Below are 13,158 nucleotides of genomic sequence, written 5' to 3'. Positions count from 1 at the left end.
GTAAATTGTTTGGGTCAATTTACTGTCAATTTATTCTGTTATAATAAAGCCACCATGACCATCAAGGTGACTCTAATAATTTACTATCATATTGAATATGTGATGCTGTATGTTATAAAAGGTCACTATTAAAGTCTGAGTCATAAGGACATAATAATAGCCATTACAGTATGCGTCGTCATTGTGTTTTTATTCCAAATGAGGTCATGATGAGCAAACACATGCTCATTTTTTAAATCATACTATACTATGACCCATTTTTACTCATTTTTCACATCATACTATACAATGACTGAATTTTGCTCAAATTCTGCATCATACTATAGTATGATGCAGAATTTGAGCAAAATTCAGTCATAGTTGGGCGTGCCGTGGTGGCGTAGGGCGAAGCACGACCCGTATTTGGAGGCCTTGAGTCCTCGACGCGGCCTTCGCGGGTTCGACTCCGGGACCCGACGACATTTGCTGCATGTCTTCCCCCCTCTCCTTCCCTGTTTCCTGTCAGCCCACTATCACTTAAGGGACACTAGAGCCCACAAAAGACCCCCTGGAGGGGTAAAAAAAAAAAAAAAAATTCAGTCATAGCATAGTATGATGTGAAAAATGACTAAAAATTTGTCATAGTATAGTATGACAAATTTTTGCTCATTTTTCACATATTATACTATGACCGAATTTTGCTCAAATTCTGCATCATACTATATACTATGACAAATTTTATTTAAAATTTTGCATCATATTATACTATGACACATTTTTACTCATTTTTCACATCATACTATTCTATGACCGAATTTTGCTCAAATTCTGCATCATATTATACTATGACTGAATTTTGCTCAAATTTTGCATCATACTATACTATGACTCATTATTGCTAGTTTTTTTTACGTTATTGAAAATTATAATTTTGTAGTTCACTTACCGTACAGAAACCACTTCCTGCATTTTTGCTTGTTGTTGAGGAGGCTCCACATCTGCTTTTCAAAGAGAAATGTACACAGTTGCAGTAATTGTACATCTGTTTGCACCCATTTTATCGTGAGACTATAAACGTTTAGTTGGGCGGACAGGGCTGTCGTGGTCAACAGGTGATTATTTAGATTTAAAAAGACAGAGGCCCTAAAACAACTAATTCTGAAATGACCAGACTAAAATCTTTTTATGCAAGAATGATTTAGTGCAAAAGCTGTTATATACATGTTTTTTGTAGCCCACACTTATCCTAACCTGTTCAAGAAGCATAAATTACTTTCAAGTGAATTTAAGTCTTCTTACACATTGTGAGACACCAGGTTAACAATAATTAAAGGAAGCCATGAAGTTTTGTTTACTTTTAAATTGATCTGAGACAAGTTTGGACTTCTCACTAAACAAGATGTTTTTTAAACCTTAAGATCCTCCATAAACTAAAAGCATCTGCTGATTTTCATTTCTTGTCTTTTCAGATTTATGTTTTTCATCGTTGGGTTTAATAAAACAGCATTTTTCTGTGTTTGGCTTACAGAGGGAAGGCCCAGCTGGATTTGGGGCTCCTTGCCTCCAAACGCGGCTCCAACTGGGTCACCCAGTTTTGCTCCGGCCTCGTTGTGGCCCAGATCAATATGGAAATCACAAGTTTAATATTCAGCGCCACTGATGCAAAATGCTGCAACTGTGTTGCTCAGTTTGGTGTCTACAGAAAGTTTTTCTTTCAGCAGAAAAAAACAAAATGTAGGACAAGTCTAGCTGGGTTTTGTTACTTTTAAACAGTAGAACTTTTGCTTGATTACTAATCAGTCAGTCTGTATAATACAAGATATTTTCAGTTTATTGCATCAAAACAAAAAAACTCACTTTATTCATTCTTCAAACACAACAAGCAGCACATTTGTTGTAATTCCTAATAATTGGATTCTGAAGCTTATTTGCAGCAGATTCTTTATCTCTTCAGGTCAATATTTTAGACTTTGCAAAAAAGAAATATAAAAATAACAGAAAAATTTCGACAAAAAAAAAATCTGAAATGTTGAGATTAATCTCAGTAGACTTTTAGAAAAAAACATGAACATTTCTCAGTTTCAAAAATAAAAAGTTTTGATTTTTGAAATGCAGAAATTTAAAACTTTTTCTAGAAAATGTCTGAGCTTAATTTTAAAATTTTGGAGTTATTTGGTGCAAATCTACCCTACAATGTTCCTAATTCACCATCGTAAAGGTCAGAGTTGGGAGCTGGACTGAAACGGCGACCCAGGATGTTCAGAAAACCTGGAAAAAAGTCGATCAGAACCGTCTCAGCGGGTCGCAGAATACGTGACCAACTGGAAGAAAAACAAAGAGAAACTTGGGAATGGCGTCTAATTTTAATGAGCTTTATAATCAAGTTTACATGTTTCTGATGGCAGGTTAAAAACAGGTCAGTATTTCATATTAAAAATACAATCCTTAAATTTTGTTTACAAATTTTTGGAGCTTTTATAACTTTTAAAATCATTTAAAATGGCATTTGTATATATAAAAAAACACATTTAAAAAACCCATTTTATCCGATTCCTGATTTATTAAGATGAAACTTGAGGCGTTTGAACGTTTTACTGAAGATGTTTTAAACAGTTAATTTCTGAGGCAAAAAGTTAAAAGTCTGAAGCAAAAATCTAGCATGAAAACACAAACATAAACCCAGCAGTGGAAAACCACTATTACATCAATATTTACATACAGCATTGTGTGAGGTTCTCTTTAAATAAACAGCTTATATTGAGGAGAGAAAATAGAAAAATAGGCAATTTATTTTCTCAAACAACTTCAGAACCATTTCTAACAACATTCTGATTTAAATTTAGCTTCTCTGACAAATTTGTGAAAATATGAGGTTAGTTTGGGATTGATTATTGATCATATTAGGGTTCGGTTATTGGGTCAGAACAACCCGAACCGGATTCTGGTCTCAAAGCTTCTCTGTGTTGGACAGTCTGTGATGTCACCATCTGTCTTTTTAACCTGGTTAGATCACCATGGTAACAACAAGCTTGTTTATAAGAGTAAAGCTGAGCTTTGACCGAGTCAAACAGTCACGTCGGCCATGTTGGGAACTAACATAAATCAGCACAGAGGAGCTGACAGCTATGATGTCATACCACAGGCTCCGCCCCCTTCACACCCTGTCTACTCTGGGTCAGCTTCAACCCCACTTCCTGTGTCAGTCCTTGTAAAACACATGTAAGTTTTTACAGTTTCCTGTTTAGATTTTCAGATTAAAACATTACTGGTAGTTTTCTGGAGAGAAAACTAAAAAATAACGGATAAATTGTACAAATTCGTTAAGTTACTGATAAATATCTATTTTTGTATTTTTAAATGTCAACACAAACTAACAGTCTTTTGAGTGGAAATGCTACAGTAATGCCACAAATCTAACAAACATTCCAGTTAAATTAATATCTAACATTCCTGCAAATTGAGCAAAGAAAAAAAATAGAATAAACACCCAGTAATGTTAACAGTTTTCATGTGCACATAATATTTTGCTTTACTGCTCTAATAATATTAAAACAAGCTGATATTAGATGGATAATTAGTCAGGCTATCTGCTCAGGTATCTAGCTAACTTTAGTTTTTTTTTGTTAGCCTTGTTTCAGCCAGCTGACCAGTAGTGTGCTGCAACAGCTTTCTCTGACCTCTCATGAAAAGTATGCTAACATATAAAACAGCTGATTTTACGTGGCTCTAAAAGTATAATTATAATAATTTACAGCACAGCTTTTTAGCAGATTGACAATCTGAACTTGAAGGCATTTTAAAACCGATCGGTTTAAAAACAACGACAAACTGGTTTTATATCATTAAAAAATGTCTTTTTTACAGCACATTTAACCTGAATCCTGTTGATGATGAGTTTGGTTTCCACGGTGATTTACCACAGTTAAAATGGTGATCCCGACCAAAGAAACAGATTTTATTCAGCTGCTAACGTCCAACCCGTTACTGAACACGTCTCCATGGTGAGCTTCCTCTCTCCTGATTGGCTGAGCGCCGTCGCCTCGTTAACGTCCGTTGTAGATGAAATCTGAGGAGAAATAATGAAGATTTTAATGATGTTGTGATGAAAAATGAAATGAATTCATAAAGCTCAATAAGTTAACAGGAAGGAGGATTAGCAAAGAAATGTTCAATTTCTAATAAATCCTCTAATTTAAATCAACATTTATTTTCTACCTAGTGCTGATTGTTAAATTAGAAGTTTCTTCTCAGAGATTAATTTGCTCGCTGGTATTTTCTAGTTTATATGAACTTTAACAGAAACCAGTGAGAGCTCTGTTAATGTCAGAAAGTCATTTTTGCTTGTTTTGTATTTGAATATCTCAAACTTTTCTGTTTACAAAAATATAAATTCTTAATGTTTCCCATCGACTGCAGCGAGTCGAGGGATTAAAACAGAAAACTGACATTTAAATCAGATCAATCACTTAAATATCAAATTAATATCTGGAAACATGACTGGAAGTGAATTCTCTATATTTTTTCTTTATTTATTCACAAAGCAGTAATTTAAAAAACCAGCTACTGATACTGAGGAGTTAGAAGATTATCTATTAAACTGATGCAAAAGTTCGATTTTGAACCAAAGTTGCTACATTTGTTACATTTTCAGCTGCTGCAGTTTTTGTTTTTTTTTTAAACTTGTTCCCCTCTTCGCCTGTGGGGGCGCTGCATCAAAAACCTCTGAAGAAGGCATTGGGCTCAACTTCCTGTTTCACCAAATGTAAACAATAATGACCGATATTATTAATAATTTTAATTGGTTGTAGGATTTCTCTTTTGTCTTTCTCTAAAGACATTTCTCCTGCTAGTGCTAAGCTAGCACATTTGTTTTGGTTCCTGTACCCAGAATGCCCTGCGCTGTAATCCACTTCCTGCTCTGGTCCATTTGGCGTTCCCATATGCACTCAAGTCACACCAGAACTGAACTGAAGGTTTTAGTCTGATCAGAGTTCAGGGCCTCAACAGCATCATTTCATTTTATTCGTAGCGACAGATTTATATCTGCTCTAAATTTTGAGACTAAAGATATTAAACTTGCCAACTTGTTTACTGTAAATTCAGTGTTCATCTGCAGATTTTACTTTCAAATAGTTACATTAAAATGCCACCACTGTGCATTTCAAAATGCAAATTAATTACAACATATTTTCTTTTCTGCTACACCTTAAAATAAGTAAACATCCATAGAAGCACCAGTATGATGTAAACTAATATCTAATATTTATAATGTTTCACACTTATTGTAGTTTAGGAATGATGAAGTATCTGCTTTTGACATGCTAGGATGGGGGGGCCCCGGATTAAAATCTGTTTAGGGTCCCAAAAAGGTTTGGACCGGCCCTGGTGTCCAGGATGTGCTCCCCCTACAGGAACAAGCCGGTACTGATAATTTAAGTGTTTTTTTAAACACTTAAATGAAACAAAATCTACATTTAAATCGAATGTCGTGTCTGTTTAAAGTGAAACCTCACCAGTGGTGCGGTACTCTGGTTCTGGTTCTGGACTCACCGCGGCAGTATTCTGGGTTGAAGTTCTCGTAGATGGGGTAGAGCGGGTTCTCCTGCTCGCTGCGGTGCTTCCTGGCTCGCAGCACGTCCCTCACACACTGATGCAGGAAGGCGTACTGACACTGAAACACACACCGGATCAGAACACTGCTGGGTTCTACGCTCAGCTACGGACTGGTTCTGGTTTTGTACCTCAGTCTGGACCATGTGCTGCCGGTGCAGCCGCAGGTCGAACACGCAGCCGTACAGGTCGATGCCTCCCTTGGAGTCCAGCTGCTGCAGAACCCGGTCCAAGGCGATGAAGGTCCCGGTTCGCCCGACTCCGGCGCTGCCAGAACAAAACCCGGTTAACGGCCCAGAACAATACAGTTCTGTTTAAACGCCGCAGGTCCGGCCGCCGACCGCCGACCCACCTGCAGTGAACAACGGTGGCGCCAGTGCTGGGTGAGCGGTCCACGTAGTCCCGGACGGTCCGGACGAACTGGATCAGGGACTGGGTGCTGTCGGGAACGCCGTGGTCGGGCCACACCGTGTAGTGGAAGTGACGCAGCATCCGCGGATAACTGCAGCTGTTCTCCTTCAGAACCAGGAAGCAAGTTCAGTTTCTGCTCTAGGATGGTGTTAAATGTCAAACGTCACATATTATATTTCCCTCAACAGGTTAGGATACATCTATGGCCTATACAAAACATGTTCATCACATTATAGCACAGAATCATTCTTAGATAATAAGACTTCAGGGCGTTTCGTCACTTTAAAATAAGCTACTGCTGGCCACGACCTCAACTGAAGGTTTATACTCATAGATGAAAATGTCTGCAAACTGATGAGCAATTATGCAACCGTACATCTTTGAAAAGCAGACGTGGGGCCTCCTGCACAACCAATAAGAATGCAGGAAGCGGTTTCTGGATGGTAAGTCAACCACTAAACATTTTGTCTTTTCATGCAGCGGTAAAACCAGTTGACCAAACATGCTAGAGCTCAGCAGGGGTTGCTAGGTAACGGGCAGAACTCTGCTCTGGTTGCTAGGTAATGTGTAGAACCAAGAGACAATAACTCATTGCCAAAAAGCAGCTGGTTCATTGTCACAATAATCAATAAATCACATCTTAAATTAAAATGAACTCAATAATTTCCATTTGCAGGATTTACTGTTTTTCTCTGGAAGATAAAACTCTTCAGTCTGGCCTCAACCAGCCCTTCATCTGAAGGATAATATTGTTTACAGTAACTTCATGATTCATTTTATTTAATGTTTTAGTTATTTGGTATATTTAAAATGTCTTCCAGTTCTAGTGTTAAATGTTCATTAGAAATTAAACAACATTATATTACTAAACAATATTATTGTTAATCACAATAATCTTTGGGATAATTTATCATTCAGCTAAATATTATCATGAAAGACGTAGGTGGGTTTTTTAAACTTTTTGATTGTTTTTAGAAGCAGTTTAACCAAAATTGAAGCAAAAAACGTGCAAAAAGGTTGCCTTTAATTCGTAATGAATTGTTTTGAAGTTGCAGGAAACCGTTGCTGAATCGTACCGAGATGATCTTGAACTCTCTGATGGTCCACTCCGGCAGGACGGACTCCGACAGCATCTGGATGACCAGATCGCCGTAGTACAGCGGCTCCTTGTCGGCGGGCCAGTACTGATCACACTTCACCTGCAAACAGAACGCCGCGCTAGTTCAACATCTATAGACCAATCAATGATTAATCGCTAACTGGAGCATACGCTGAAAAAAGACAAACATTTCAAAAGGAATTTTATTATTTGTTTTGCATCTTTTAATGAATTTATAATATTGCATAAAATACGCTGAAGTGGTTAAATGAAAAATCTACAGAATGTGTAAATTTTTTATCTAATGAGTAGAATAACTGATTACTAAAATAATCAGTAGCTGCAGTTCTAAATTCACTAAATCAGTTAACTAGACAGTGAGATGTTTACAGCTTATTAAGTCCAAATGAATCCATTATTTTAAGTATCTTTAGCATGTGGTTGAGGCTCCTGCATGAATTACTGCATCAATGCAGCGTAGCATGGAAGAGATCGGCCTTCAGGTCGGCTCATCTTTATGTCAGACCAATAAAACATTATTTTTCTACCACATTTTTTTCTTCCACTCAACCTTCCGGCAATGTACTTCGCTATAGCGCTCTTTTGAACATCTAGCTTCTTTAGCAAAGAGTTTTTGTTGTTTAACCCCCATGTGGAGAATGCTAAATAAGTTAAAATAAAAACACAGTCTTTAATAAAACAAGCTCTTTCTTTGTTTTATGCTTTTCCTTACTTTAAATAAAATGATTTGATGAGAGTAGATGTTTGATTCCAAAGGGAAATTAAACATTGTTGAAACTCAACATGGAATATTACATTTGCACCTCTAAATAAATCCATTTATTGGTCTCTGGATGCAAATAAATGGAAAATTTAGTGGAAGAAAAACATTTTGTGCTAACTGACCTGACATGACTTGACTTGACTTGAACCTTAAAAGTATTTTTGAGTAGTAAGAGGAAGATGAGAGCGACCAGAACAACAGTCCTGATGACCGGATCTCCATCGGCCTGTTCTTACCCGTCCCTTCTCCACACACTGCGTCACCATGACGACGTTGTGCACGCCATGCTCCCACACCATCCTCCAGAAATCGTCCTTTGTGCCCGGCAGCGGCCCCTGGGTGGCGATGTACTCCCGGCGGTAGTTGTTGCCCTGGAGGGACAGTGAGGACATGTAGGTGTGGAGTGTGTAGGTGTGTGTGTTTGTGTGTATGGGTGTGTGTGTGTGTGTGTGTGCGCATGCGTACAGGTATGTAGCTAGCATTGACGTAGTCGGAGCATGGGTCGTCCTCCAGGTAGGACAGCTTCACCCGGGTGGAGTCGTCTGGAAACGGAAACAAACATCAGTCTGAAGCTGCTTGTTCAACATGAATGATAATTAATTAGTTAATTAAATCTGATTGGACAAAAATAACTCAGTTATTAGAAAACAAACTGTTAGTTTCTTTATGAAAACATCTTTCAAGTTGGTTCAAAAATTAAATGTCATGCTACACACCACTCATCCAGCAGAGGGCACTTTTTTATTTTTTGCAAGGCAACAGAAAATGTATCATAAGACTTCCTACACTGCAAAACTTAAAATAAGACAAAAGTAATTTACAAGTAGATTTTCAACAAGATATAGGAGCTTGATGTAAGTCAATAATCCATTAATATTAAGTGAAATAAAAATAAAAATGTCTTTTTCCATTAGCAGATTATTACACTTAATATTAAGGAATTATTGACTTAAAAAGGTTCCTATTTCTTGTAAGTTAGTTTTGTCTTATTTCAATTGTACTAAGATATTTTTAGTAGAAACTAGAGCAAAAAAAACTCTGTTTTTGCAGTGTGTAGCTCTCCACACCAAAGCAATGCAGTAACTTTGAGGTTTGAATTGTTTTGGAAATTATTTTAGTAGCCTGCAGGGGGCACTGTTTCGCTTTTTCTTCTAAGGTTCATTCACACCAGCCTTGTTTAGTCTGCTTTAATCAAACTCTGGTTCAGTTTGATGGATATGTGAACACCAAGCAGAGAGACCGACCCAGAAGCAGGAAGTGGACTACAGCACAGGGCATTCTGGGTAAATACAACTAAAACAAATGTGCTAACTAGCAATAACAGGAGAAATGACTTTTAGGTCTTTTACCAATGACAAACAACCACCAAAATGTGACCACAGTCTTTTTTTATTTACATTTTATGAAGAACAAGGTTGCTCTGAGTGTCTTCTTCAGATGTTTTCATATCCTTCAGTGATTCTCGGTGCAGCGCCCCCACAGGCAAGGAGGAAAACGAGTTTTTCAAAGGGTTTGATTTTTTTGACACATTGCAGTGAGAAAGAGAATCACAGCAGCTGAAAATGTAGCAAATTTTTCAACTTTGGTCCAAAATCGAACCAAAGCCACCAAACTATCAGGTGGAAAAAACGCAGTGACTATAATCCACGTGAAGTTAGGATTATAGTTGATGCACTGAATTGGGAGCAAAGGTCACGCCATCTCTCACCAATAAGAATCAGGATTGAACTTGAATATTTTCTCTCTGCTGCAGAAATCAATTGTGTTATTTAGTGCTGTAGCTTTCATTAATTAAAGCTCTGTCCTGTTTGAATGGAAGGTTTCTCACCAGATGATGAGTTGCTGAATAAACTTACACGGCAGGATGTTGTTGTAGCGGTTCTTCCCGCGGTTTTCCGGCAGTCTGGCCACGTCCATCGTCTGGTTGCGGCCCACATCCTTCAGATCCTGCAGAAACACGAGATTCACTGTGCAGTTCTGGGTTCACTTAACACCGAAGGGAAATTACAATCTGTGCAGGAAAAGCTAAAAACCAGGATGAAGCACAAAGTCTAGAGCAGATCGGGATCCTGGTTCTGCTTACCAACCTTTCTTTAATGTTGTAAATACAGCCAAATTATTGAAATAAACTAACTTTTTAATGATTTACATCAGTAGGAGAGGATGGAAAATCTATAAGGTGAAAAAACAGCAGTAAACATTTCTCGTCTGAAATTACCTCAAACTCCTCGGACAGCAGGTAGTTGGAGTCGGCCTGCAGTTTGTTCAGATGGGACTCAAAGTGGCACGCTTTGACGGGACTGGAGGAAGGAGGGGGACATGTGAACAACATGTGAACAACATGTGAACAATAATCTGCTGCTTCAGCCTCAGATTTACAGAGAAGCTCACCTGGTGACCCGCCGGTTACTGCAGGGAAACAGAAAACAGTCAGTTAATGTTCACAGTAAAATACACAAATATATTTATTGTATCGTTTATCAGAAATGTTTTTTTTTTCACAACATACTTCAATATACGCCAATAATTCTTAAATATTGATGAGAAAGATTAGCAGATTATTTCACCTATGAAAAGGGAAAAATGTCTTATAAGTGAAATAATCACCAGAGAATTAGAACTTTTTATGAATATAAATGAATTATTTTCATAAAATAAGTTACTTATAAGTTATTTTTGCCTTTTTTTTAAGTTTACTAAGATATTTGCACTGGAAACTAGACAAAAATATTTGGTAAGATTTTGTGGAATAAACATTGGAGAAAATATCTAAATATTTTCTATGGAAAGCTCCTCACGTGACTATTTTAGTTTCACAAGGTTAAATTTTTTTTTAAATCTCCCACTAAGCTCCTTTTGCATCCAATTATTTATCTGTTACAGAACCGGACTCTTATTGGAAACTAATTCTTCACAGCCTCACATATCGGACGTGGGAGACGCTGGAAATGTTCTGCTGCAGAATATTTATAGATGCAGACTCACCTCCTCACTCCCATATACATCCCCGAAGCCGGGACTTCTTTCCACATACTCATCCTCACCACCGGGTTCTCCTGCACGGCCCTGCAGAACCGACAGAACCGGGTCTTTAAAATGCTGCTTTTTGCTCTTGGAGTGACAATCACAACATGTTTTACAGCTATGATTAATTTTGACTAATAAATCTAATTTAGTTACTTGATTAATTGCTGCCTTCAATATTCAGACTCATAAAAAGACCAACTGCTAAAAAAAAAAAAGCAAAATAAAAAATGTGGACATTTTGAATTTGAAAAGAAAAAAATTTTCCAGAAAAAAAAATAATAATTTTGAGACCAATCTAAGAATTGTTTTAGAAAACAAGCTAGGAATTTTCTGACTTTGAAAAATTGGTAGAAAAAAAATCATTTTGATAAATTCAGAAATCTACAAAAGAAAACATGAACAAGATTTTGGAGTTTGAAAAATTGCAACAAAAAATCTAATTTTTAGATTAATCTGAGAAATTTGAGAAAAAAAACATTGAAATTTGAGTTTGAAAATGAACTAGAAAAAACTCACATTTTGGGAATAATCTCAGAAACTTTTGAAAAAAAACAAAAGAGGAAATTTCTGAGTCTGAAAATTTGCTAGAGAAAAATAGAATTTTGACATAAATCTCAGAGATTTTCTAGAAAAAGAAATGGAAATTTTTACATTTTTGTTTTCCACTCACACTTTGCGCAGCCGCTGCCTGTAGGCCAGCAGGGAGACGACGGCCACCATCATGCCGATGAGAAACATCCCGGCGCTCAGGCCCTCCACCACGCCCCCTAGAGGCTCTGGCGGGAAGAGGCGAGGTTGGAGTGAAGCTTCGGGTTCGGACCAAAAATGTTTCAGGTGTTAAGCGTTTCTCACCTGCATGCGTCCTGAGCGGCGACGACAGATACGTGTCTGAGAAGAGCGGCTCGGCCACTTCTCTGTGGTTTTCATCAAACAGTTTGGTGAAGGCTCGCACACTCAGCCTACACACACACACACACACACCCCCACACACACACACACACACACACCTGGTTATCGCTGGCCACCTCCTGCTGCCTCACCTGTCTCTGCCTTCTGCTCACCTGTAAGACGTTTTAGGTTTCAGCGGCCCGTCACAGAAGCCGCCATAACCAAGGTACAGGTCGTCGTCATGGTAATGATCGCAGGCTCCGCCCAGACGCTCTCCACCTGCACCCAGATTCACCTCCACCACCTGATCAGGTAACGAATAATTACTATCTAAGGAATACATTATTGATAATCTTTAACTGATCAGCAGAAAACAAATCATTCTGTCCACATTAAACAACAATTTAATCTTTCAATACACTGCAAAAACACAAAATCTTACCAAGTCTTTTTATACAAATAGTACAAGCCAGGTAAATGAACTTGTTTTCAGTAAATAATTCTTGAATACTGATGAAAAAAATACTTGTTCCACAGGCAGATTATATTTCACTGATAACAAGGAAGTATGCATGATTATGTATGTACGTTTTATATTATTAATAAAACAGGTTTTATTCATATTCAAGAATTATTTACTGAAAACAAGCCTTTTGTTTTTTAAAGGAGTACCTTTCAGAAATTTTCTATTAAAAATTGAGAATTTTTTGAGTTTGGAAAGTCAAAAATTTGCTAGAAAAATCTCCATGTTTTTTCCTCAAATTTCTGAGAATGTCAAAAATTGTCTTTCTGGCTCATTTTTAACTTTTCCAACTCAGAAATTTTCTTGTCTTATTGGCAGTAGTTGTGTGTCATTTCTAGTGTACCAAGATATTTGTTCTAGAAACTGGACGATAAATACTTGGTGTTTTTGCAGCGGCTACCTGTCCGCCGGCGCTCTCTGTGTCCTGAGGGCAGCGGCTCGGGAAGTACGATGTCTGATACGCTCTGACAGAGGAATTGCTGATGTAATCGCGATATGATGGCATCGGGTGGCGCTGTTCCGGCTGCAGATTTTCATTGGCTGTTGAGATAAACGAGTAGTTTCACTTCTTGTCAAAGAGGGAGGAAAATCTGCGTAAAAGCAGCTGTGGAGGAGTTTCCGTACCGTCTGACTCGGCTACGATCACAGAGAAGTATCTGATGGCTCCGTTAGCGTCGCTGAACCAGGAACAGTTGAAGCGGAACAAGATGGAAGACGACGTCATTTTGGACGACTTCTCGCTGACATGAACGCCGGGCGGCGGGATGGGGGGACCTGACAGAAAATTCATTCATCACCCAAAAGTTTAAAAGCGATTCTTCAACGTTTACATGAAAA

At 37.9% G+C, this 13,158-nt stretch overlaps 1 protein-coding gene across 2 annotated transcripts in view; it reads right to left on the bottom strand.

Moving 5' to 3' along the window:
• Positions 1–2,323: 2,323 nt before the first annotated feature.
• The window catches only part of ptprb (protein tyrosine phosphatase receptor type b), a 37,597-nt gene continuing 26,762 nt past the window's right edge, over positions 2,324–13,158 (bottom strand). Inside the window, exons 25-40 of one of the 2 annotated variants that reach the window (XM_032589389.1) lie at positions 12,946–13,095; positions 12,722–12,861; positions 11,972–12,102; positions 11,763–11,869; positions 11,581–11,686; positions 10,869–10,949; positions 10,275–10,292; positions 10,102–10,183; positions 9,740–9,830; positions 8,349–8,425; positions 8,120–8,254; positions 7,077–7,199; positions 5,942–6,105; positions 5,721–5,856; positions 5,530–5,650; positions 2,324–4,045 (exon numbers count right to left, since the gene is read on the bottom strand). In XM_032589389.1, the coding sequence (XP_032445280.1) occupies positions 4,023–4,045; positions 5,530–5,650; positions 5,721–5,856; positions 5,942–6,105; positions 7,077–7,199; positions 8,120–8,254; positions 8,349–8,425; positions 9,740–9,830; positions 10,102–10,183; positions 10,275–10,292; positions 10,869–10,949; positions 11,581–11,686; positions 11,763–11,869; positions 11,972–12,102; positions 12,722–12,861; positions 12,946–13,095 (1,685 nt within the window). In that variant the 3' untranslated portion in view covers positions 2,324–4,022. The remainder of the gene's footprint in view (positions 4,046–5,529; positions 5,651–5,720; positions 5,857–5,941; positions 6,106–7,076; positions 7,200–8,119; positions 8,255–8,348; positions 8,426–9,739; positions 9,831–10,101; positions 10,184–10,274; positions 10,293–10,868; positions 10,950–11,580; positions 11,687–11,762; positions 11,870–11,971; positions 12,103–12,721; positions 12,862–12,945; positions 13,096–13,158) is intronic. The other variant, XM_032589391.1, reaches the window with a different exon arrangement.

Source organism: Xiphophorus hellerii, chromosome 17, assembly GCF_003331165.1.
Source record: "Xiphophorus hellerii strain 12219 chromosome 17, Xiphophorus_hellerii-4.1, whole genome shotgun sequence".
NCBI classification, from domain to species: Eukaryota; Metazoa; Chordata; class Actinopteri; order Cyprinodontiformes; family Poeciliidae; genus Xiphophorus; species Xiphophorus hellerii.
The sequence above is the reverse complement of the archived record's forward strand: the minus strand, read 5'-3'. Positions and strand labels throughout refer to the sequence as shown.